This window comes from Neopsephotus bourkii, unplaced genomic scaffold (genome assembly GCF_033783945.1).
Source record: "Neopsephotus bourkii isolate Nb327-2 ecotype Australia unplaced genomic scaffold, CSIRO-AGI_Nbou_v1 NB_1624, whole genome shotgun sequence".
Classification (NCBI taxonomy): Eukaryota; Metazoa; Chordata; class Aves; order Psittaciformes; family Psittacidae; genus Neopsephotus; species Neopsephotus bourkii.
This window is the reverse complement of record NW_026902099.1, coordinates 6,476,600-6,503,048: the sequence shown is the minus strand read 5'-3', so window position 1 is coordinate 6,503,048 and position 26,449 is coordinate 6,476,600. Positions and strand designations below refer to the sequence as shown.

The 26,449-nt window shown below is 40.6% G+C and overlaps 2 protein-coding genes across 2 annotated transcripts; both read left to right on the top strand.

Annotated features, from left to right (window-relative positions):
• Positions 1–72: 72 nt before the first annotated feature.
• On the top strand, positions 73–444 carry LOC133222816 (uncharacterized). Its single transcript, XM_061372888.1, has one exon. It carries the CDS (start codon positions 73–75, stop codon positions 442–444), a length of 372 nt encoding a protein of 123 aa, XP_061228872.1.
• LOC133222850 (ADP-ribosylation factor-like protein 8B) lies at positions 394–24,756 on the top strand. The gene is made up of 7 exons (XM_061372959.1): positions 394–723; positions 4,943–5,023; positions 17,698–17,771; positions 18,129–18,222; positions 20,319–20,386; positions 22,247–22,317; positions 24,352–24,756. Exons 1-7 carry the CDS (start codon positions 535–537, stop codon positions 24,399–24,401), a joined length of 627 nt encoding a protein of 208 aa, XP_061228943.1. The 5' UTR covers positions 394–534; the 3' UTR covers positions 24,402–24,756.
• Positions 24,757–26,449: the final 1,693 nt, after the last annotated feature.

Sequence of the window (26,449 nt, the reverse complement as noted above, 5' to 3'; positions counted from 1 at the left end):
GCGGTGCACACGTGGCCCTGGCCCAACCGTTGTGTGCACGGTGCTGGACGGACAGCCCACAGCGGCAGACCTATGCCGGGCCACCGCGGCCTGCCACACTCCTGCCAGGGACCAGCTGTTCACCTCACACCGCGCTGCCGGGAGCCACCCCGCTGCTCCCCGGAGACTGCGGTGCCTCCATGCGACCACCTCGGGCCCGTAAGGCCCGTGGGATGCCCCACCGCCCGCTATTCCATGCGAGAGCTGCCTCGCCCGTGTGCACCCCCTGCCCTCGCTGCGAACACGGCCACGGCCACGGCCACGGCCCTTTACCCTGCGGACACCGCCCCACCCGGCCCCGGCCACCTCCCGGCCCTGCCTCACGCTCCCCGCCCCCGGCCGGGCCAAACCCCTCCCCCGTCTGCAGCAAGTGGCAGCGGGAAGGGCGGCGGCGCCATCACGTGAGGGTCGTGCCTGCGCCCGGTCTCCGCGCAGCCTCGCCGCCGTCGACCCCGGCCCGGTCCCCAGCTCCGCCGCGCCTCGCCCCGCGCTCCCATGCCCAGCAGTGAGGCGGTGCCGCTGGGGCTGGGCGCCTGCCGCAGGTCGGGGGCGCTGGGCGGGATGCTGGCGCTGGTGGCGCGGGTGCTGGAGTGGCTGCGGTCGCTGTTCTGGAAGGAGGAGATGGAGCTCACCCTGGTGGGGCTGCAGTACTCGGGCAAGACCACGCTGCTCACCGTGCTGGCGGTACGCGGCCCCCGGGCGCAGGGGCACGGCGGGGGGCACGCAGGGCGGCGGCCCGCGGCGGGGAAACGGTGGCCGTGGGCGGTGAGGCAAGGGCCCGGCGGTGGGGCCTGGCTGGAGGGGGCCGCCCCTCCCACCTCGCTTCGCCTCCGGCAACAAGTGCGGGCTTTGCCCCCGCCGCGGTGCTGCCGCCTGTCGTGAAGCCCCGCGGTGCGCTGCGGGGAGGGGGGCGGCGGGCGTGAGGCAGCTCCCGCATAGCTGGCAGCCTCGGGAATTTCACAGCAGGATCGGGTGCGTGTGAAATAGGAGAGGGGGGGGGAGAAAGAAAATGTCTCCTCTGCTGATCGCAGAGCGTGCCCGTTCTGGGCATGGGCTCTTGCTTGTGATTTAATTGGGTTTCCATGGCCAGTGTATTCCAGAGTAACTCAGAATGTATCCTGCATCCTCCAAGGCCACAACTCCCTTGTCAACTGAATTCTTCCCTCCCATCAGTTGCATCAAGATTAATGCCGCACATGATTCCTTGGTAACTCTTTTCCCAGCATTCCATGTCTGAATTTGGCGTTCCGTTCCCACTGTGGTGATGGCCTTGCAGCCTTGTTCCCCTCTAATGCTGATGCTTCCTATGGCGTTTTTCACTTTATTGCCATTTTTGTTTCTCATCTTTGTTTACTGTGCTCTCTGACCTTCATTTAGGTCCATCCTGAAGATTTACTTTCCATCGGAAAGTGGAAACAGCTATATATGTTAAGTATGGCTCCTATTAGTCAGGAAGCTTAGCACCTACTCTTGCTGCACATCTTGTCTGGTGAGATGTATTGCAGCTTCACCTGCCATGAGATAAAGGTTTCCAGATGTTCTTTAGCCCTTATCCTGAAAAGTTGCTAGGTCACGGATCAGACCAAACTGGGATGTGCATGACCTAAAGCTAAAAAGATTGAGGCGGTGATGACATGAGTATATGGTATTTGTTGTTTGCTTTTGCATATGATTCTGAGTTAAGGGAAAAACAGAAGATTGTAACTCAGTGCAAGTGAAGAGGTAGAGACAGAGTAGGAGATAAAGAAGTGGAGTAGGGAAAGTTTACCGTGAAAGTATGTTTTGGGGGGCATCAGCATTCAATAAGCAGAAAATACCTGGATTTAGTATGTTAGTTTGTTAGACACTCAGCACAGGCCTTATCACTCTTTGTGCCCCTTGGAAGTGTTCATCTCCAAAGGACAGGCTTTGCTGAGTACGGGGGAAAAGGCATGATAAGTTGCATTGCTTCTTGGATTGATTTCATAAATGGAGCAAAGAAGAATACAACACTTCAGAGACCTTGGTTACAGTTGTGTGTAGTGTTAGATTTTGTGCCTGTAACTGCTTGTCCACTCACTTACGTTAGACCACCAGTGGGATGGCATTGTATGTTTGTGTCTCTCTCATGCTAATACCTTGAACAGCCGAGCACTGCTGTTACTACAGGTCTGATTTTGCCAGTATATGTATTATTAAAAGTATTCTGCCAGGCATCCATGTTCTGTGACATCTAGAGTGTCACAGACTGCAGGTTTTGTAGCTTTTGTATTTTTCAGTCTGGAGATGACACACCATGATAATCAACAAAGGTGGTTAAAGAATTTGTGAGTAAACAGTTTAAGATAAGGCAATGGCTAATAGCTTACGCTTGAATACAGTTTTATGGGGATGGCAAATAGACTGGGAACTCTGTGTCTATGTGGCTAGAATGTGTCAAGATGAAACTAACCATTACAAAACAGTGGATACTTAAAATGCAAACTGCAATGGATCATATAAACAAGTGTTAAGAAAATACTGTATTTTTCCACTTTGCAAGTGCATTCAGGGATCTTATCAGACTAACACTGAATAAAAACCCTTTGAGACAGCCTTCTCCCTTAAGAATTTGAAGCATATGTAGTAGTCCTTTGTTACCAGTGGAAACCTTGGATAATGTCCCTGTGTGGTACTATGGCTCTGCACTAATATAATTGAGTAAAATCTGGCGCATGGCTATGGATGTGGTAGAGGGTAATGACAGTATTCATTGTCAAATCAATATTCAGCAACATTGAAAGGGGACAGCGTGTTGTAGCATCAGTTACTTTCATCTGTGTCAGGGTGTAATATCTTTTTTACTGAGATACAACCCTAAACTTGCTTGCACATCTTGAATATTCTCAAAATAGGTAATTTGTCATGTAAAACTTACTTAGCAAGCAAAATGGAACAGATTTCTTACTTTATGGTGCTTACAGCACTTGAAACAAAACACAGTAATTAGAGCTTTTGTACTAATGTGGGCAAAAGATTTGATATATTACTTTGTTTCCTTCATTGTGTGGGGAAAATAAAGAACTGTAAACATAATACTTTCTTTGTTGCTGTTTTCAGTCAACCAGAATGGAAAATTTGTAGAAGAAAAGACTAAAGACCAGTAAAAGGGACACTAATTCTTTGCATTCTGTTGCTGATACCAGAGCAGTTATGAAGGGTTTGGTTTTTTTTCTGATGCCTGTCTTCCAGTTTAGCATGTTACCTATGGTGTATAATTTGCTGACAGAGTGGAATCCTGACTTTCTATGAGTTTAAACAATAGCCTTCTGAGTTGGCTGGCTGTTTTTTGAGGCATTCTTGTGCTTGAGTAATGATGCTACATTCTCAGGGTTTATGTATTTCTATGTGTTTATACATCTGGCCTTCACAAATGTGCTTTATATTTTAAGACATTAAACCAGTGCGTACTACAGGAGATAGTTACTGATTGTCTTTGTCTTACTCCATCCAATTAAGAAGTTGTGTCACTGCTGGCTGCTTGTATTTGTATGAGGCTGCAGGTGCATTTGTCTTCACTGTTTTTTTATATTGCTGTTGACAAGTCACTGAAGCAAGGAAAGAGGAGAAAAAGAAAAAAAGGCTTTCAGAAACAAAAGACGAGGAGCATTGTGCAGAATAGCAAGGAGGTTCCCATAGGTGAGGTTGGACAAGTAACTGGTAGAAGAATCTAATTCTAAACTCCAGAATCTCTGGGGGGCTTAAGTACCTGTCAAAGGTTGTACAGCTTTTAAAATCCCAGATTAAAAATAATTAGTTTGTGAACACAAGCTAGAGGCATTGTGTGTTCTCACTCTGCCATTAACAGGGAAAACTTGCAGAAAGTATATAGAGACCAGCAATAGCACCAGGGTGAATTGGTGGCAGTGTGTGCTCTGTGAGGCCCATAGCTCCTGCAGTGCACAGTGAAGCTATGATCACCTACTTCTCAGATGGGAGAGATGTATTGGAACATGCCCATATTTTCTTCCAAGAAAATGCAAAGCCATGGCATATGGGATGATGAGGTGGCTGAAGGGAATATGGCCAGATATAGATGGAAGAATGCACCATGCCTGGGAGACACAATACCTTGTTAAAAATCCTTTTTGAAAAGAAAGAATGAATTATCCGCTAAGGTCTGAGTTCCACCTTTCTTCTCAAAAGCTGTCTTTTGTAGTGGGTACATGTGTGTAAGGTTCCCATTATAATGATGACAAGCATCTGTCTTGTAAAAACATTTCTTGAAACTGGGGGAGGAGGTAGCAATTTGATTTTATCTTTTGGGTTTATGCTGTGCTGAGTTAGTACCTTGTATTTTTCTATCTTTATGGCATTCTCTTAGCTTCCACAGCAGGATTCCTCTGCTGCCATCTACTTGGAAAGGGTCTGCACATAATACTTTCTACAAGAGTACTCCGTTGTCGTTTATTACACGTGAAGTTAAACCATTGGTAACAGTAGTGAGAAACTATAAGGAAAAATCCTGCCATAGTCAGTTTTATCGTATTTTATCATGTTGGGGGCTGGACTAGATGACCTTTAAAGGTCCTTTTCAAGCCAAACCATTCAATGGTTCTGTGATTCTCTATTTTGACCATGCTGCTTTCTGGCTTGCTGAAGGAGCAGATGAATTATCCAAGGTCTCATGGTTTCTGGGCTGACCTTTGTCACTGAGGAGAATAAAAGATCATTTGAAGGGCTGATATGAAGAGTCTTTCTTGGCGTGACAATGCATTAACATCAGTGCTGGCCGGTGCTCTTGCAGAAAATTAATGTGATATTTTACAGTGTTGTAAGATAAAAATTCTAGATTGCAAATGAGAAACTTATCTGCTGTGTATCAACTGTTTTATAATACTTTGTTCTTTTTCTTGTTTCTTTTTTTTTTTTTTTTGTATTCTAGTCAGGGCAGTTCACAGAAGATATGATTCCTACAGTAGGCTTCAATATGAGAAAAATAACAAAAGGAAATGTTACCATAAAGGTAGGTGTGCATGTTTGAAATAATAACTAATAGAGAAAGTGATTTCAATTTGGAATGTGAAAGGGTAAGAAATTTCTTTTAAGATAGTGGGATTATTTGTTTTTCTAGCTCAGAACTTTTAAAAGGCATATAGTTGTATATTTCTGTGTTAAATGAATCTAGAAATAATGAAATTTGATTTCATTATATCCGTGCCAGGCAGAAACTTTGTTGCACTCTTTTGGGTTAGAAAGGTCAGAACATTCTGGGATATTAAGGGGTTGGAATTGACTCCTGCAGGTGCCTTATTCTCTCTCTCCCCTTCACAACTCTTAAGTGAAGTCTGAAGCAGCTTCACTCCTAACTTACGCATCTCAGTGGAGAGTGCAGTTCAGCTCGCATAATGTTGGCTGTATGGGAATGGAACATCTAATGTAATTCAGTTGTCAGGGAACCAACTCTTAGGCGTCTAGAGAAATACAGATGTTGCCCGTTTGATTGTGATTCATGCCAGAGGTGTCAGATTAGAGATAAGTAACTCCTGTAGTGTTAAGGCTTTGTGTTGTTTGGTTGTGAAGGGAGCCTGGTTGGTTAGTCCAGGTCTTCATAACTTCTATCTAAGATGATGTAAAGGGTATACAGGTTTTTGCCTCTACCTTGACTTTTCTCTCAAAAGGGAAAGTAATTTTCTCTCCTTTCTATCTCAGTTCTAAAGATAGAATTTTTCTTCTGGTTTGGTGTGGCTCCTAAATCTAGGGAGGACTTTCTGAAGTGACCTGTAATGTGAATATAAGCAGTTGTTAACTGTTTGTGCATTATCTCTAAAAAAGTTAGCAGGTAAAGGGTGGTAAAAGGGATCATTTACTCCTGTTGGTTGGGAGATGTTAAAGCTGAACTAGAGAACCCTAAACCTAAAGTTACCATAGTGATGTAAGTGGTGTGAGTGCCTGTTATTTCTGGTTGTAGTATCCTACTGTACTTTTTCAAACTCCTACATGACCATAGGGCCTTCCGCTATACATTCCAATTGTATATCTACTTGCTGTTACAAGCTTGAAGAGTAATCAATGGCTTCCTCTAGGACTGTTTGTATGTTACAGTGTCAAGCAGAATCTTCCTTGTAAGGGGCAGTAAAACCAGCCTCTCTTACAAAAAAGTCGCAAAATAAACTTCTAATGCACCTGCTTTTCTGCCTGTAGTAGCACTTCTAAACTTCCATACGATGTTCCTCATGTAAGGGGCATACTAGATTTACCTTCTGGGAAACCTAGGAGAGAATATCAGGCAAGTCTAGTGTGGGTGGTAGAGATTAAAGGTCAGCTTTTACAATCGGCTGAAGTACATCGTAGTGTGAGGTTTTACATTCTGCTTTAAGCACCCTGCACCCTTGCACCCCTTTTCTGTCTGAACCAGTGATCACATGGTAGATCAGCCAAATTATTTAGATGAAAGCAGTGCCTAAATAAACCCACCCACCAGCCAAACCAAACTTGCCACCATCATGCTGGTTTCTCCACAGTCAGTGCCCAACTAGTGTGCTCCTCAAACAGCTGTGTGATTGCTGGTGCCACCACTGTGTGGGAAAGTGGGATACAGACATGGGCAGAATGATGCATTTTGGGGGCAGCCTGGATAGATTGACTTGGATAGCTGCAAACCACCATATTTAGAGTGCAAAATCTGGACAGGGAGAAAGCAGGGAGAAATTTGGTGAGGAAAAATTAAATTTTCCTTCACCATTCCACTCTGGTAGCTGCAAACTTTTAGGCAGAACTAACACTGCCTGTTGCTAGAGGGCTGCCAGAATTACATGGTCAGTACACACACAGAGACTGCTTGTGGCTTCAGGTGGATCAGTGACAGTATTTAAAAAAGATAAATATTTAGTGCTATATTGTTAGGATTTACAAACTTTGGATGGTGTTATGTGTTCTAGTCCTTACGGTTAATTAATGATTCATATTAGTTATGAAAGAGAATTTATGGAGAAGTCAGTGGGCATTGATATCAAAATAACATTCTGATTGATGTGGTAATTGTATAGATATTCACCCCCAAGATTCTGTTTATTACAATAAATTAACATGTACACTAGCTATGACAGCAAATCAAATAGTGTATTTATGAGAAGAATGTTAGAGGTACTGCCTCTGATAGTATAGCACTCTAAAAATGCAAATGCACTCTAAGGCCATCCCATGCTTTTTTGACCTCTTACACATCAGTAGCAGATATGTAGAACAGGAGCAGTGACAAATTTGTGATAGGACACCTCAAGTGCAGACTTACAAGCAGAAGCTGTTTGTTTCACATTAAGTAGTCAAACTGTCTTCAGTTTCCACTTCAAAAATGTATTTTTTCCTACTGTTCTTTCAGGCATGCAGGTGTTCTTTGTTCTCCTACCTGAGCCTTCCTGTCTCTTTCAGAGGAATACATTTGTACTGAAGCAGTACCTTCCACTTGAGCTTTGGTAATGCTTCCTAATTCATCAGGAGAGGATTCTCTTAATTATTTCTAGATGTCAGTTTCATAAACTTTTCATCTCATCTGCCTTAGATCAAAGAAGATCTGTCAATGATCAAAGAAGTCCATATGTGCAACAGTCAATAAAAAAGTTACTGCATTCAACCATAGTTAATAAATAATACACAGGAATAGGAATTTCCTTTCAGTTCCCTTGTTTTCTGTCTTGCATAGGAACAATAAGGCCATATAGAGAAAGCATAAGGCTAACTGGTTGCTGTACTGATCCTGTGACAGAATTGTCAGATGTGGAAGAAAATGAGAAAGTTATTAATGGTTCATTCGACTAGAGATGCAAATCATTTACAAGTAGACAGTATTCAAAATAAAGTGTTTTTTGAGCCAGGATAGTTCAGGTAAGTGAAGGAAATGACTAATAAGTTTGTACTCAAGTTATCTGCACAAACGGTACTTCAAGATCGCATTCATATAGGGAGGAGGTATGTTAGTTTCTGTGGAACTGTGCCTTATTTTTACCCTTTGATCTCAAAAGTCATGTTACATATAGTTATTATAAGGTTGTAAGAGTAAGGAAACAATGCTAAAGTTATTTATATGTTTACTAGTTTCAAAAGCAATACTTGGTTTGAAAGCCAGTCTGCACAGGAAGCCAGTTCTTGTGATTTTTCTTCTATAACAGCATACAATGAAAGTAAGAGGTATAGGGAAGTATGGCTCTTATGTGTACTTATTTCCTTAAAAGCCTGTCAAGATGAAGTACTTATGCATCGCTATTCCTGTATCTCGGTAAGCTGTTAAAATCTTACAGCCAATTGCTAGGTTGGTTTCCAAAATTATTTTACTGTGAGAATAATGACATCAGTTGTTGATAGGTTGATGGCTGAAGAATGGTGAGGGGGACGCCTCATACTAGAATCATTTGATGAGCTATTTGCAGCCTGTTCAACGAGGATTCAGAGTGGAATTTTCTTTAACCTGTTCGTCCCAACAAAGCAGGTTACCTTTCTCATAAAAATACTATGATATCCAACTGTCAGCTATTATTAAAATTCCTGGATAAAGCATTATGTCACTAACTTTATGAAGTCTTTCAAACATGGTAGGAAGGATCTTCATAGTAAGCAGATAGGCCTTGTGTCTGACCTTTTCCAAAGCTCTCAGGCGACACTGCAAAACAGAAACAGACTTACTGTAACAGTGCGGCTGAGAAACCATCTGGTCAAAAAGTCATCAAGTGAAAAAAAGGCATTCTGGAAATGTAAGACTGATCGCGTTAGGCAAAGTGAGTTGCAACACCAACAAGTGAGTGATACTAATTTTTAGCTGTTTGGTTGGGTCTTTTTTCTGTATTTTGCGGCAGGCCACTAAGAGGAAGCACTGTGTTAGTGCAGTGTCACTGCCTGGTTTCTTCACTACAGCTCTCTCTCTAGGTTCCATACAGTTTCAGCAGGCAACAAGACCTAAGGAGGCCTTGCTCTTTATTTTCTTCTGATTTTGGCAGGCATTCCTGGAAGCCAGTAGATTTGTTCTCATACTTAGTCTCTAATCCTAGTGTGTGAAAATATGGTCACCAGCATCCCTGTGTGTATGAGTATTTATCTGAACCACACTGAAAGGAAAACGTTGATTTATGCAAGGAGAAACATTTTGCACGAAGATGCCAATTTCATGTGCATTTCAGTCCAAGCTGAGGATTATCAGAAACGTAAAGCTGTCAGCTTTAACCATGAATTGTCAAATTTTGGCTTGTGAGTGTGTTTTAATAAAACCTGTCACCTGTTATTTCCAACAAAAGAAGAGGCAAAGAAGGATTGTTGTACTGGGCAGTATTTGAAATCTAAACAGGAAGTTTTATGGATTTTTGAGGTTGTGGTTGAGGTTAAATTACAGGATGGTATCTAGCACTGAAATACCTAATGTACTACAGCTTAGAGATTTGTTAAAACTATTGTGATGAAGTTCATAACAATCCTAATGACTTACCACTTTTTTCTGACAAAAAAAAAAAAAAATCTACTACTGAATCGATTTGGGGTTTTAATTCCAAGCAGGTTTTGCTGCCTGACTGATTTGATTTTGATGGAATCTGTTTTTGAATCAGCTCAGTTTCACTAGTCTTTTTGCTTTGGTGGGATTTACTGTTCAATAAACTGGACAGTAGCTAAAAACTTTATTTGAACAAACTCGGATTTTGAGAGCCTGAGAAGACATGCATCACAAACTGTTGTTTTAAATGACTGAAGCTCCCGCTAACCAATCTTTAACTCTTGCAGTGATAGAATAGACTCGGGTATAAGAAAAGGAAGGGAGCAACACAAGCCATCTGTACGCACAGGCAATGCAGCACCTTCATTTCCCTTGCTCTTGCATTTGGTTTTCTTGACGTAGCACCATCAGCCAGTCTCTGTACCCCATGGACATCGAGGCCGGAGCCGGCCGTCCTGGGCTGTGCTTGGGGACCGGAGCTGCGGAGGTTGGCTGGACTGCGGTCTTCCAGCTGTCACCACTAGAGGCCAGCGTCCTTCCACGGGAGCTGCAGCCCTGTCTGCTGGAGGGGGAGGCCAAGCTTGCTGCTTGCTGTGTGCTCTGATGTCAGAGAGGGAGGAGGAGGAGGACCCCTCTCTGTGTGTTCTTCCAGCTTCCTTAGTTGCAGCACCCCTACGTTCTCTGGAGAGTTGCCAAGTGTCCAAACATCCTGACAGAAACAGAATCCTTCTGCTTTTCAGCAGCAATTAAAAACCACCTTACCTGTCATCATCATCTCATGTATCATGCAGTAGTACCAGCCTCTGTGTGTACTGCCTGTATAACACTAGCAGTGTTTCAGCATGTACAGGCTATTCTGCATGGCTTGGGTCACTTTGAAAAGGCTGTGCTATATCTGGGCTGATTTCAAGTCAAAATGGTCATTTCTATAAAGAAGAATTTTTGTGAGATGTCCCAGTGATTTGTGATAGTTGTGTGTAAGGAAAAAATGTACTGCTGGACTCAAAAGGGCAATGATTCGCAGCAGAAAGCCCAGTTGCTAGTGATACACCCCAGGGATTGTTTAGCCTATTCACTTGGATGATGGGGCAGGTGCTGATGATACAAAACTGGGAGAAGTGGCTGGATAACAGCAGGAAGTTATGCTGCCATTCAGAGGGATCTTGACAGGCTGGGCTGACAGGACCTATATGAAGTTAAAGTTGTGAAAGTACAAAGTCCACTGCAGGTTGACTGACTGAAAAGCAGTGTTGCAGAAAGGAACATGGAACAGGTTGCCCAAGGAAGTTGTGAATGCTTCATCCCTGGCAGTGTTCAAGGCCAGGTTAGACAGGCCCGTGAGTAATCTGGTCCAGTGGGAGGTGCCCCCCCCCCCCCCCAGCAGTGGGCTTGGAACTAGATGATCTTAAGATCCTTTCCACCCTAAACCATGCTGTGACTCTGTGACCTGGGGGTCCTGGTGGATACCAAGTTGGCCATTGGCGAGCAGTGTATCTTTGCAACAGAGACCAGCAAACATCCTGGGCTACATTAGGAGAAGCTTTGACAGCTGGTCAAGGGAGGTAATTCCTCCCTTTTACTCAGTGCAGATAAGGCCATACCTGAAGTATAAGAGTGATGTGGAGCTACTGGAGAGTACAGTAGAGAGCCATGAAGATAATTAAGGGACTGGATTATCTCTCGTGTGGGGATGCTGAGATAGCTGAAACTGTTTAGCCTAGAGGAAGAGAAGGTTCAGGGGGATCTCATCAATGTAGCCAGAAAATGTAGTCAAACTTCTCCGTGGTGCCCAGTGACAGGACAAGTGGCAATGGGCACAAACTGAACTATGGAAAATTCCATTTAAACCATAAGAAAAAGTATTTTTACTGTGACAGCAATCAAACACTGAAACAGGTTGACCAGCCAAGTTCTGGAATCTCTGTCCTTGGAGCAGTCTGTTGTAGGTGATGCTGCTTTGACCAGGGTGAGTTGGACTATAGAGTCTCCAAAGGCCCCCACTAGCCTCAGTGGTGTTGTGATTCTGTGAAAAAGAGTTAAATAATGGTTAGAAAGTGTCTCAGAAAATAAGTATGGAGCATACTCAGAATTACTCGGTGGTCAGCTAAGAAGGAAAAGTATGAAAGCACTGTCCCATCTCATAGTTTGGGAAGAGAAGCACTGTATCTGTGCTGTGAGTTGTGTGCTGCAGAGTGTGAGTCAGCATCATGACTTTCGATAGGAACCTCTGCAGTGGCTGGGACAAACGCATGGAGCCAGAAGGCAGTGTCCTGAGTCAGAACAGGCAGTGATGAATTTCTCACCAGTGATTCAGAGTAACTGTTAGGACTGCTGAAAATGAGAACCAAAAGTTGATCTCAGGGAATCATCTAAACCAAACTCGTGTTTTGAGGTGAATCAGATATTTACCCAAATATCTTGGGTAACTGTTTCTTAAAATCTGTTCTTCCATGAAGAAGCTTCTACAATGTCTGTTGTTTTGTACAGTGTTCTTTCACTCTAAGTGTTAGAAAGCTTTTTTTCTAATATGGGATATGGGTTGCTGTCATCACAAATTGAGCTGTTTTTCTTCTATATGTGGCAGCCATTTTTCTGGAAAGCATGATGGGTTTGCTCCCACGTCCCCTCTTTATAGGTCATATTTTCAAAATCTCACCCTTTCTTTTCTCATCTGGACTTTTGTGTCTGCTCTACAGACTGATGCTCTGAGACACTGAGGACAGGGCAGTACATACTTCTAAAATCATACATAACATGCTTCTGTTCTAGTACAGGCTCATTAAGGTTTGCAACACTGTTGAAAATTTAGTTTGTGAACTGCTTAAGCTTTATGTCCTTCACCTCTACTTGGCTGCTTCCACTTCGTGCTGGTGCACTTGGTTCCCTCTGTCCAAATGGACTGTTCTGAGCTTCTGTGTGTTGAATTTCAGCCACCTTATTTCAGACCACTCCTCTAGTTGCTTTAGGATTCTAATCTTTTCTTTTTATCCACTCTCAGCATGAAGTTACCTATAGTTCATATAAACATGTTCAATTCCACATCCTGTTAGGACACCTGGGAACCATAAATGCTGCCCCTGGTTAGCACTGTTCTTGTCAACTTTGTCTGATTAATGTTGGGAATCTGTCGGGATTCCTCAGACTTGAGAGGCAGCACAAGGAGAACACATGAGGAGAATGCCAGAAAGTTGCTCTGTGGGTTTAAATCTCTCATGAGAGAATGTCCTTTACTAATCCAGCAGTATTAGATTACTTTTTCACAGCATATACACTGTTGCACATCTTCCTGACTTCTCTGTGCTGTTGAGCAAATAGTAATTTTTGCTTTCATGGCTGTATGTTCTTCAAGGACAAGCAAAATTAATCACTACATTAGTATTGATCATCTCTTTTGAGCTATCAGAGCCCTTGCTTCTGGTCTCCTTGCCATCAGTCTTCCAAGTGCAAGTTCTGCCTATAATTTACATGCCTACTTTCACCAGAATATCTTGGATTTTGGTGTCTGTAGAATACGTGGAAAGAGGGTGCAAAGAACTGCACATGGTCATGCAGAATAAAGGCTTCCTGCTTTAGGGACAACACAATATTGAAGATAGGATGGGTTGGCTCTTCTGCTTAGATGTGTGCTACATCTTGATTGAGAAGATTACAGTCTTCCGTATAAAGCTGCATTCCCTGGAACTCTTCTGCCTTAGAACACAACATGGGAGTAAGCAGCATAAGGTTCAAAAAGCAGTTTCTGAGAACAAACTTTCCTTTTGTGTCCTGTTTAAAGTCCACGTGTTGATCCTTCCAACATTGTATCTTGTGTCTCTGATAAAATGTCAGGTACACCCTGATCATTGAGAAATACCCCTTCCCATTAAAAATGCCTCTGTGCTTGTTCTCAGGAGTTGAATACTCAACCGTTTTGTGTTGCAAGTCTAAATCCATTTCCAGTTCTTCAGTGAAAGTGCTATGATTAAATTAACAAATTATAAGCTGTGAAACGTGCATATAGGGGGTTGTTGTTTTTTTTTTTTTCCTGATTCTACTAAAATAAAATACCCAGTTGAAAAAAAATGCTTAAAACTTGGACTTTATCACCAGTGAGGAGTAACAACAGGGTTCTTAAAGGACCAAGACTGATTTCAAAGAACATGGTATTCTGGGAACAATTGCCCACAGAAAATGTAACCATGTGGGGTTTTTGTGGGTTGTTTTGTTTTTTTTTTGGGTTTTTTTTCAGCTTTAAGAGCAACTGTAAAGGCATTTCTGAAATACAGGATAGTAGGCGGATAGTAAGTATTCTAAAGTAGTAAGGTATTATAGCTTCCGTAATAGGTTACGTGGCTAGTACTCGTAGTAAGGCTCTAGAGTTATGTGTCCACAAGGCGATTTATAAAAAAATTTAGGTCTATTTGGTTTAGCTTTTTATGTTTTCCCTTTATTAGATGGGGAAGCTGAACATTACTGATTGAAGACTCTAGTCTAGTATAAATGGCTGTTTCAGATTTGTCTCCCTGGAATTTAGCCAGTTGAAAGAGGAGAAAGCCAGCCTGAGCCAGATTATCTGAACTCAGTGGAGAGCAGTGGGTGCTTTGCAGGAATGCTTCATCTAGTAGGCAAGGTAAGACAGATGCAATCATTAGAATTTCCTCACTTCTTTGTTCAGGGTAGGTTTTATGGCTGATATTTTCTGAATACTTCCAAGCAGAAGGATACATTTCTGAGTTCCAAGTATTTGTAGTATTGGATTCATCTTGTAAATTAAGATGTCTGAATGTAAACAGCTATACATCCTCAGTGAGGGTTAAGCTCCTTTAACAGTAGTCAGAGGAGCTCTAGTCAGTACTGTCAAGCCTAACGAAGATGTTGCATCTGGTCAGCTGAATGGCTGTCTAGGCTTCACTGACTGCTGTGAGATCCTGGGTACTGAACCCATGCAATGACATTGAGATACAGACGTGTCATTGTACACATTTCTGCCCACAAGAAATACCTACCCAGCATGTCTGAAAAAAGCCATGTGAACTGACATCTAGAAAGTAATTTTTCCTGAAACTGTCTGATTAACCAACAAGCCTTCCCACAATATAAGCTGATTAGCAGAAACACAAATAGACTTTTAATGAGCCTCCCTGTAACTGAAACCCTTCAAAAACCTTTGAACCTATTCCCCAGCTGCATTTTTGCTCAACTGTCATAATACACTTCTGTACAAAGGAAAAGGATTTGCTCCTCAGTGTACTTGATAGGTGTGGTCTTAAGAAGGAGCCTTCTAGCCACAGAAAGAAATTGAAGAGACATATCCAGAGAGATTCCTGTCTTAGGAGAATTTGATTTAACAAGTATGTATAAGCACTAAGGTAAATGATGATTCCAAAGTATGGTGATTAATCTAGTTTAAAAATTAAAACATTGCATTATTTTATGATAGTGTATACCTGCAAGCACAATTAGAAGTACTACTTTATAGGAATAGACAGGAACAATTATGTTTTACAAAATGCAGTAGAAATGAGATGTATGCCTTTGAGACAGCCTAAACGATAACACCTTGATCTTAATTTCCTGTGGGACAGTGGGACTGGCTATTAAGGAAACCTTTTCTCTCTTTAGTTTGGTCATTCTGTAGGTATTTTCTGATTCTTAAAATCATCTATCTTCTAGGGATAAAATTCTCTTAAACATTATAAAAATCTTATTGCCCAGGGACCAATGAAAGCCATGGGAGAAATTTGAAGTCATGTCACCCAGACAAAATAAACTTCTTTTTATACCTGTTTATTCTGCTTTTAAGGTGTAGTCACCTGCCTTTCTCAGTTCACACCCAGAATATACTTTTTACCTGTGTATTAAATACTGCGATACAAAAATAGGTGATTTACAAAACATGAAAGGCTCACACAAGCTTTAACATTAAGGACTCTCTCCCTTCCTTCCTGGGTGCCACTTGTATTCTCGCAGTTCTGTCTGTTCTGTGATGTACAGTGGAAATGGTTTTGGGCAGAGATTTGTGTTTTGAATAAATTAGTCAACTGTCACTAGTTATGCAATGCAGTAAAGAGGATTAGAAAGTTGATACTGTCACCATCATAATTTCATAGGCAAAGAGGTGAAAATTGTTTAGAATTTATTTCATGCATTTATTTTTTCCCTTTTTCAGATTATTATCATTTAATATATTAAGGTAAAATGGGTTCCCAAGCACTGTTAAAAACACCTAGTCTATGTGGTGTCCTCCATGTTGTACTTTAATGAATAGCTGTAAGCCTTTTTAGGGAAACTGATTGGAAATTACTTACTTTTCCATTGTTTTGAGGTGACTTTTTCTGTTAATGTTAATCATACTTGCAATTTAATGTATAAATATAGTATATCATCAAATAAGGACAAAATCAGTATTTTTCTGTCTTGTATTATTTATGTTGTGATTGGTCCAGGCCAAATCATCTTGTAGATTTTTGTGGCTACCAGGAGTAATTGTCATCAGTCTCCAAGAATCTAATCTTACTACTGGCCTTCCCTGTCCTCTTTCCCCTTCTTTCTTCTCTAATCTACCAAGAAAATAATTTAGTTTCTTTTTCCAGACACCCAGATGTGCAGCAGATGGTTACTGATAGTTTCAAGGTCCTGATGAGTTATGGGTGTAGTGTTGGTGTGAGGTTTGTCATCTAACTATCATACTGAACTGTGTACTCAAGTTTTTAAAATAAAAGGTTTATTTTATTAATACTTTTAATATAGCACTTTAAATGTCAGTGCAGGTGGTATTTGGTACCCAGTTCATGGTCAGAAGTTCGCAGCCAGAAGTTCACTCAAACCTCTTTCATATGTAAAATTCTTGATCTTATAAAGGGGATCAGAGGCAGTCCGCATGTAGGTGACATACTAATTTTATGCCAGAAGAAGCGGTAAGATCAGTCAGGAAATTATTTTAATGGTGAACTGGGAAATACTTCTTTCTAAAATGTGAAGATAAGGTGATGAAAATTATAGAGAAATTAATACCTAAATATGATTTATGAATTGTGGAATTAAAAATAAAGTTCACAATTTTAGTTGAAAAAGGCCTTATCCCAAGAGTCTGTTAAGTCTTTGCGCAAGTCTTTGTTGTCACAGCAGGTTTAATATGTCTGGATTTATAAAGTAGAAATATGGAAACAACTCAAGAAAATTTTGCTTCTGTGTATGTTACTTCCAAGTTTAGTTTGTACTGTAGTGGATATGCCTCCTAGATCTGCTATATGGTACATAATGTTTTCCTAGCTAAATCTGATTAAAATAGGAAATGATTGCTTATCTTTATCCTTAATATATGAACAGTTCAGTTCCTTCTATTTTTCAGTGTTCATCACTATTTTGATAGGTGTGCCACTAGTAACACAACTGTCTACATCATCACGTAGCCCTTGCCTGCATAGTTTGAATCCTTTCCCTGGTATTTTGATCTTGGAAATAGTTTTGAAACCCAAAATACTGATTTTCTGCAAGCAAAGGAGAATAAGTAACTCCTATACAGATAAATAGTGTGTTAGCCTTTTAACCATAAAGGATTCAGTAGGATTGCCGGATACTAATAGCATGCTTAAGTATTGCAGGATTGGAGCTTTATAAAATCTCAAGCAGAATTTAAGCTTTCTGAAGATTTACTGATTAATCTTTCAGACCTACCGTATACTATTGTTTCCTTTCTGGTTCTGGTCAGTTAATCCACATGTCTTTTAAAGCACATTTGATGAACAAATGTGAGATCTGTGGAGATATCGGAGCACCCTAGAGTATATTATCCTTTTCGTGGATTTAATCTGCTCTCTGGTCAACTCTTTACTCAATTCTTTATTTACTTAATATCTTATAGGTCTCCCTAGACCCATAAAAAATGCAACTTCATAACTGTTTTCATACAATGGTACTATTCTTTCTGGGTTTTAAATTGTGTATTTGCAATAATTCACTTAGGTATCTGAGAAAGACTTTTCTTGGAGTGGGAACGGCAGCATTCTCTAAATGGATGTTTGGAGCTGCTATTGTCACAGAACTGACTTGCCCTGTGAATGTGCCTGTCCCATTCCATTGTCGGGAAGGGGCTGAGAAGACCAGTCTCTTGAGGAAGGTTGCTTGGAAAACTGCCTTCATCTAGGCATTGTCAATGCAATCTGCCTGCTGCATGTAAGAGTTCTGCTGTTACTGCTGTGTAGTTCAAAAACATTGTGGGGTTGAGGTATTCTTACCCTTTCCAGGTATGGGACATTGGAGGGCAGCCAAGGTTTCGAAGTATGTGGGAGCGTTACTGCAGAGGAGTCAATGCAGTTGTGTAAGTTTCCTTCTGTATGCCTATACAAAATATGTTTTAAAATATATATTATTTATATAGCTGTGCTTTTCTTTTTGTCCACATCTATCACATAGGAAGACCCAACATGATAAAAGTAGTGTGTTTTACACATCCAGCAACCCAGATGCATAAGTAATAGCATGTTCCAGGCATTTTTTTCCCCATGGCCTGTATTTGATTCTGTATCTTTGTGTTTTAATAAATCCAAGCCTTATACAACTCGGGACTGTTCTAATGCTATTGTCAATGTAACCGTACTTGTCAAATTTCAGATGTTTTAATGCAGCTTTCTGCACGGAATGGTCAATATCATAAATAACTATATTCCCATTGCAGTTACATGGTGGATGCAGCAGACTTAGAAAAAGTAGAAGCTTCAAAGAATGAGCTACACAGTTTGATAGATAAACCACAATTGCATGGAATTCCAGTAAGTGTTTTGATTATTATTCCTACCTGATTGTAAACAGTGTAGCCTAAATCCTCATGAATTGGTTCCTCTAGACTCTTAAAAATACTAGCGTCAGTATGATGCAGCCTGGATGTATTGAGTGCTGTTACAAAACCGATTGTGATATTTTTTCAGCCATCTGAGCCATCTTATCAGTGCTGCAGTGTGGTTGTAGGTTTTCTTGTCTAAAGGTCGGAATAGATTTGGAAAAAGATCATTTTCATATGTGGCATTATTGGACAGTAATTACTTCCAGTCAGTCCCCTTGTTGGCTGGGTTTGAACCAGTGACCCAGATATATTTCTGGCAGTATCTTAAGTCATAAGAGGTTTGTCTTTCTGAAGGTTGGCAGATGCATTAGATAATGTCATCTGCTTCCAGAGACTATGGAGGAGTTTGACTTTTTACGTGTCTCGACTTGTTCTTGACTGTTTAGCTTTTCAAACCACGTGGAAAAAAAATGCAGATATACATCTGTTCTCCAACAGGAAGTGCCAAAGAACAGTATATTCTGCTGAACTTCTAGTGAGGAACTATGAAGTTGGAAACTAGCTGGTTGGTTAAATATAATCTGCCAGTTTAGACTAGAAGGAATCCATCAGGTTAGCACTGATCTTTGCTGGTATCACCAAGCAAGTGTTTGTAGCTTTGATTATAAAAAGGAAAACAATGGTATGTACAAATCAGGAAGAAGGTACAACTTGCTGGCTGCTGCTTGGCCCCTTTTTTATAAGCAAATATTGGGAGATGTGGCCAGTGCATGTGATCAAAGTCAACTGAGAATGAGTAGACAGCCAGCCAACATGAAATCATTGTGACAAAAAGGTTCTTGCACATCCATCCTTGAAAAAGAATTTTTCAAGTGACTCCCCATAATTTTTATAAGGCTTGCTATTACTGTTGTGTTTCCGTATGCTAAGTGTATATTGAATATATCCTGCAGAACTGTATAGTCACGCTATTCATGGCGAGTGACATTGTCCTTTGTGCTGTCTTCACATCCTGTTTTACTTCTCCCTTTTCCTTCCTGAAATGATAGGTCTTTCATATCTTCAGAAGTATTTAATTAAGTTCCTTTCCTTTTATATGTTATAATACCACATTCCAATTACCCAGCCTGACCAGCACAGTAATTTCCAAGATGTAGTAATGTGTTTTTTACTTACTTCTATTTCATAGGTAGTACCTAGTATTGAACTTCGTCCAATTTATTGTATGCAGGCTTTAGCATTATAGATTTTAAAGTAGTCTGCAAGTAATGAGTTTTAATGTGTTCCAGATTAATGGAAAATAGTGGGACAGTCTTGACTCGGAGTTGTAACACATCTGGAAAACAATAATGCAGTCATAATTAGAAAAGCCTTCCATTGCTTACTTTATCTTACAGTGTGCTCAACCCATTTATCTGACCTTAATTTATACTTGAAGCCTTAAGCATTTTGTAGCTACTCTTAAGTTCCAACACCTATTCAGTAATTTTTCTGCATTTCTCAGACTTAATTCCAAATGGCTGCCTTTCTGATTTCTACCATGGATGCTCAAAGTGGAGGGCAAGTAATCAGTCATATTGCTGGTGCTTTGATGATACAGGGTTTGGTTACCTGACTGTTTAGTATGTCAGTCTTAAGATTCTCTAGAGAGAATCCTGTCTGGGTCTCAAAGACCCAGCCTCTATTGCTGGGGTCCTACTTTTGATTAACATTAGTCTGATCTTGTGAATTGAATGTCTGTTGATGGCTTGAGTGCACCCAGGGCATGATCTCTGCAAGGTTTAGTTGCATTCAATCTGACACTATACCATAATGCCATTCAGAAAGGAGATTCACTTCCAAAGGAGACTTCTGGTACTGATACAGCCAGAAATAATTGGATCCAGAGAGTGAGCATGCGGTATCTGACCTGGGTGAGAAGCAGGATTTCCATGATGCTTCCACAGTCATTAGTCATTTTGAATATGTGTGCTGTTGCAGAACTGCTTAGGTGCAAGATCCACAATAATGCAAACAAATGGTTAAAGACAAAAATAAACTTTCATTGCTCTTGACTTTAACATGCATATGAATGATTTCTTTCAGGTGTTAGTCCTTGGAAATAAAAGAGACCTCCCAGGTGCACTGGATGAAAAGCAGTTAATTGAGAAATTGTAAGTAGCTGTAAAAAGCTGCAACACTGTGAAATTTGATATGTAAGAAAAAATCACTAGTAGTATATGGCAATAACCAGCTATAACAGATTCGGTTTTACATTCTCACATACTCCAAGCTCTGCTGGCAACTGAAATAGCAATCTAGGATGATGTCTGACTGCAGTAAATTTGAACCTCTCTTGATTATTATTTCACTTGTATAAAGTTGTTTCAGGTAATCCTGTTTTCCCATCACTGAAGATACAGCTGCTATACATAGCAATAGGCTTACTTGCACTTTTCAGACTACATTGCTCAGTAATGCTGTCATGGTTTAAACCTGAGCAGACAGCTTATTCACTGTCCCCCCTCTCCTAGCCCTTCCGGGTAACTCCCACTTACCTCCTGGGCATGACATGCTGTGGTATGGAATACCTCTTTGGTCAGTTTGGGTCAGGTGTCCTGTCTCTGCTTCTTCCCGGCTTCCCTTCCTCCCTGGCAGAGCATGAGACTCACCAAGTCCTTGGCCAAACCAAAACATATGGCATTAGAACAGAGCCATTTCAAACTACTGCCTGTAAATTTAAGCAATTCAGATATTTTGGGCTCATATCCAAAGCATATACTTAGGGATTACTGAAACTATAATTTGATGCATTGCAAGGGTAATTGTAAAGGAAATAAAAAATTTTGTAAAAATGGCCAATATAGCACTATTTTTGCAGAATAAGGTTCTGCATCTCAAATCACAGAATTTTAATCAGTAGGCAGTGAAGTTTGAGTATAGAAGGCTGGGGAGGCCTGTCAGAAATCTGGAGAGGGACTTTTTACAAGGACATGTAGAGATAGGACAGAGGGTGATGTCTTTAAACTGAAAGAGAGGAGATTTAAGTTGGATACTAGGAAGAAGTTGTTTATTTCAAGGGTAGTGAGACACTGGCACAGGTCGCCCAGAGAACCTGTGGCTGCCCTATGCCTGGCAGTGTTCAAGGCCAGATTGGATGGGGCTTTGTGTAACCTGGTCTAGTGGAAGGTGTCTCTGCTCATGGCAGGGGAATTGGAACAAGATGATTTTTAAGGTCCCTTCCAACCTAAACCATTCTGTAATTTTGTGGTCCAAAGGCTAAGCAACTAAACTGGGACTTAGGAAACATAATGGCTAAGGTTGGAAGGAACCTCCTTGTCCATCCACCTGCTCAAGCAGAGCCATCTAGAGCTGATTGCCCTGGACTGTGTCCGGACAGCTTTTGAGTATCTTAAAGTGTGGAGACTTTATAACCTCTGTGGGCAACCTGTGCTAGTGCTCGGTCACCCTCAGAAGTAAAAAGTGTTTCTTTATGTTCAGAGGGGGCCTCTTGTGTTTCAGTTTGCGACCATTGCCTCTTACCCTGTCACTGGGCTTCGTCTTACTTACAGCCTGCTTTCAGATACTTGTACACGTTAATAAGATCCCCTCTCAGCCTTTTCTTCTCTAGGCTGGAGTCCCAGTTCTCTCAGCCTTTCCTGATACATGAGATGCTCCACTGCCTCTGGTTTTGTGGCCCTTCACAGGACTCTCCAGTAGCTTCAAACCAGTCTTGTACTGGGTAGCTCAGAACTGCCTGCAGCACTCAATTATAACCTTACCAGAGCTAAGTAGAAGGGAAGGATCACCTCTGTTGACCTGCTGGCAACAAGGGAAAAGAGTAGAAGATGAACGCTAAGTTAAAGAGATGTGGGGGGTTTTGTGTGCAGTAGCATATTTTAAAAATTTAATATCCGAGGATAGATTTGAACCTACTGAGTAAAAAGCAGGAAGCATGTAATTTAATGGAAATTTCTATTGTCAGTTTTTGTGGAGTTGCAGTACTGCTTATTTTATTGTTTCTGTTTCTGCAGAAACCTTTCAGCAATTCAAGACAGAGAAATCTGCTGCTACTCTATTTCCTGTAAAGAGAAGGATAACATTGGTAAGCTTTGTTTTTTTACAGCATCATTACTGTATATTTTGTACTTTGGTTCAGATGTTAAAAATGTTAATGAGATTTTAATACCTAACTCCAACATGTAACTGAAGATCTCTCTTTACTTTGTAAGATTTGTTTGCAAATATTGCATGCAGTTGTATCTGTTTTGATATAGAACTATGTGTAATTTTAAAGTCACTTGTAGAGCTATTTAGTTCCATGAGAAGTTAAGAAATTAATTTGACAGGAGCCTTGGAAAAGCACACCTAAACTCCAAAGTATTTGAATCCCGCACAAAATAGTAACTGGATATGAAGGCCTTCCAGTTCTTAGCTGATAACCTAGAAGATTTTAATTGTTTTGTTCCATGTGTGGTTTTACTTTGTAAGTGGGTTTTACATGCATGTGGCTGTATGGCAGTGTTCCTCAAACTGAGGGACTAGTGCTTTTGTCCTATTGGAGACTCAAAGAGTGTATCCTGAAGTCAGGATAAGTGAAGGGCAGCAAAGGTGATTGAGATTTAGAAATGCAGTGCTTGATCCTCATCGAATTGGCAAGGCTGCAGTGAAGGATCTCAAGAGTTCTATTGAGACTAGAAGTTGGTAAAAAACAGCTTCATTTCTGAAAGGATCCTGGAGAGAATAGGTTTTGATCCTGGCTCATTTGTATGGGTGGCCTGGAGGAGAAAAGCATGCAAAAAAGACATGCTAAAATTTGCAAATAGGAAAATAGTGAAAAGAATGGTTGCTAATTCAGAGGGATGTTGATCACTTACTTGTGGAAGTCCTGGGACTCCAATCCTAATGGACTCAAATCCTAATGGAGAATCACTCAAGTATCTTTCAGTGTAACATTGTGCCTAGAAAGGCTAGTTCCTGACTATTTGTCCAAAGAACTAACAGATGGGATCAGACTACATATATCACATGTGATTGGAACTGTGTGGGCATTACTGGAGTGCTTGTGTGCTGTCTTTTGAGAAAGACCTTGAGAAACTGAAAAGAGGTTGGGCAAAAACCTAGGGAGATCAAAAGACTGAAAAATATAATTTATAGTGAAAAACTAGAATGAAAATATATTTAGCTTATTAGTGATGAAACTACTAGGCTGTTAAAAAGACTGGCAGCTGTCTTCTGCTGCATTTTTGATTGATGTTGTTGCAGTTGAATGAGATGATAGTGCAAATTGCAGGCTAATGGGTCTCATCAGGAAGTGTAGGTATAAGGCTGCCAGTTACTGTGTCCGGAGAGATAGAAACTGTATGAAGATGAATATATAGTTATTAGCTTTGGTTTTGATTCTGTGGGATGCTTCTCTCTGCAGTCTTGGTGCCTGAGCTGGTCTGACAGAATATTCATGGAATGCTGTCTGGGATTTTGGACAGATGTGGCAACAAATTTAAATTTGGGGCTAGAGCTGTTGCTTCCCCCTGACATTCTTCCTACCTCCCTGACAGATGTTACTGCCTTGAGGCAAAAACATCTAAGCTGCTCATGAATCAGTTTGTGGACTGCTGCCGTTTTCAGCCCAATGCATTAGATTGTATCAGGAGGGTTACCAATTTCAGCTATCAAATTTGAGTCCAGTGTTGCATGTCTTTCAGAGACCTTGGACTCATACTACCTGCCTTAATGGCTTTTTAATGCTTTGTCAGATGTTTGTTCTTCTCTTCAGTTCTGGTTGTGTATTTCTGCCTTTGTTCCCACACTGCATTTCATTTTAGTCTGGATTTTACTGTTCCTTTTATGGTAATTTTAAATCTTTGCTTTTCCAGCAGTTCTTCATCTGTAGGTTAGAGAACTTGATGTCAGTCATTGTATTTCAAGGATACAAAATAAATATAATTTAAAAACAAACAAGAAGATTAAAAACCCCTTACCTGGAGTTTTCAATACTGAATTTTTAATGAGGTGTAAATGAGAGCCTGTGGTTTCTGGGGTTTTGTTTGTTTGTATTAACCTGCTGGTGTTCTGTTGTCCTTTTACATTCTGCAAACAGGCTGTTGAGTTTTTCATTTTGTTTTATCTGTCCTGGCAGACATAACACTACAGTGGCTTATTCAGCACTCCAAATCAAGACACTGTTGAAGAAACTTTTTCCTGAGGATAACTCCCAATCACTTTGACTCCTATCAGCTACACACAACTGAAAAGATAAAGAATACAACTGTGTATTACCAGGACTCACCGTGGTCGTATTTGTTAACAGAAGTAAAACTGAGTTATAGCTTGTCTCTTTATTTTGGTTCTTTTTATTGTTTTTGGTTGGTTTTTTTTTTAACCAGATATTTGTCTGTCTAGGTGAAACTCCTGAATGCCTTAATACAAGACTGAAAGAAATCAGTACTTTTCGGGGCTGAAATGTTTAAGTTTTATGCATGTGAATTGTCAAATACTTAGTAATTTTTTCTAATTTGAAACTGAATAAACTGCACAGTGGAAATACGACTGATTTTTTTGAGCACATCATATAATTATTCATACACATTTTCCCTGCAAACATCTGTAGTTAAGTATCAATAATAAATTAAAACCACTATTAAAAATATCTTATTCATACAAAATGCTGTTCATCAGAACACTTCCAAATATGCTCATTGGTAAGAAGTTCTTTCCAGAGTTGGGTATCTGTAGTTATATAATTTTTCAGGTTAATAATGTTTATTATTTGTATGAATATTTTTTTGGAATTGACATGTAAACCAAACTCCAGGCTATTCTGTTCTCTGCTGATAGAGGAAAGAGTCTAGAGTTGCAGCGGATATTTTTCTCTCCTAAACACAGAATGAAATAGAGAGAGCAGATCATAGAATCATAGAATGGGTAGGAGGAAAGGATCTTGAGATCATCTAGTTCCAACCCCCTGCCATGGGCAGGGACACCTCACACTAGACCATGTCACCCAAGGCTCTGTCCATTCTGACCTTGAACACAGCCAGGGAGGGAGCTTTTACCACTTCTTTGGGCAACCTGTTCTAGTGCCTTACCACCCTGACAGTAAAGAACTTCTTCCTTATGTCTGACCTAATGATGAGGTCATATGCATCTTTTCTGAAATTATTACCCCCCAAAATTAATGGATTTTTCTAAGCATTTTTATTGTGAATGAAATAATTTTCACAGTGCTTCTGGACTACTCTTTCCATTCCTCAACTATGCAGAATTTTTGAGCATACACCATAGCATAGCTAGGCTCTGAAGTAGGATTATTTATTTTGAAACAGATTAAAGGAGTAATTCACTTTATAAATCTTGATGCTTTGCTAATATCTTACAGGTACCTGCTTCCAAGTGCTTCGCTTAAAGGCACTATGATAGGAATTCTGCAAGCTTGGAAATTCTATTAAATATGGAAAGTTCATGTCAAGAAGCAGTAGAGAAAACTTGCACAGGATAGATATTCAGTGGCCAAGTGTTTCAAGGACACTTGCAGATCTAGGAGGGAGAAGTTCTGTGATGCTGGTCTAAAGATGTGGTAAATCAAGTGATTGCTACAGTATTAAAAAGGGTATAAATCATTTATGCAGTTCTTCCACTTAAGTACATGAACTGTAAAAACAGCGACTTTTTCTGTCGTGTCTAAGGATGCTTTTAGGCTGGTGGCTCTGATAAGCTGCTTAAAACATGTACTGCACAGATATGATAAAGTCTTTCTCGAGTGTTACAGGATTGCTACTATGAGCATGGTGGTCAGGTGGCACTTGTTCAGAAATGTCTGCAGTATTGTCTACAAAAGTCTGGCCCCAAATTTTCTACGGTTGCATGAAAATAATTTGACTATACGTGTTGAGTGCTCAGTAAGTAAATAAATTAAATAGTGGATGTTCCTGAAATGGAGTGTTGGAAATGACCCTCCAAAATCTGCCATTTAATCCATCTAGTGATATTTTGTATGCCGAAAATCCAGTATTAGTTGGCTAAGGTGATGAATTTTGAACACTCTTATTTCTCATGGACTTCTAAAGTAGTAGAGCTGTTGCAAAATGCACTGGAATTGCAAGCATTATGATACAACAGAAGAGCCATTTCTATACCAGTGGTCTCGATACCCTTCATGTAGTTGTGCTTTTTGATGGTGGTGCCTCATTCTTCCAACCTACTGTCCTGGCATGCAAGGCCATGTTTCTGGCATAGGA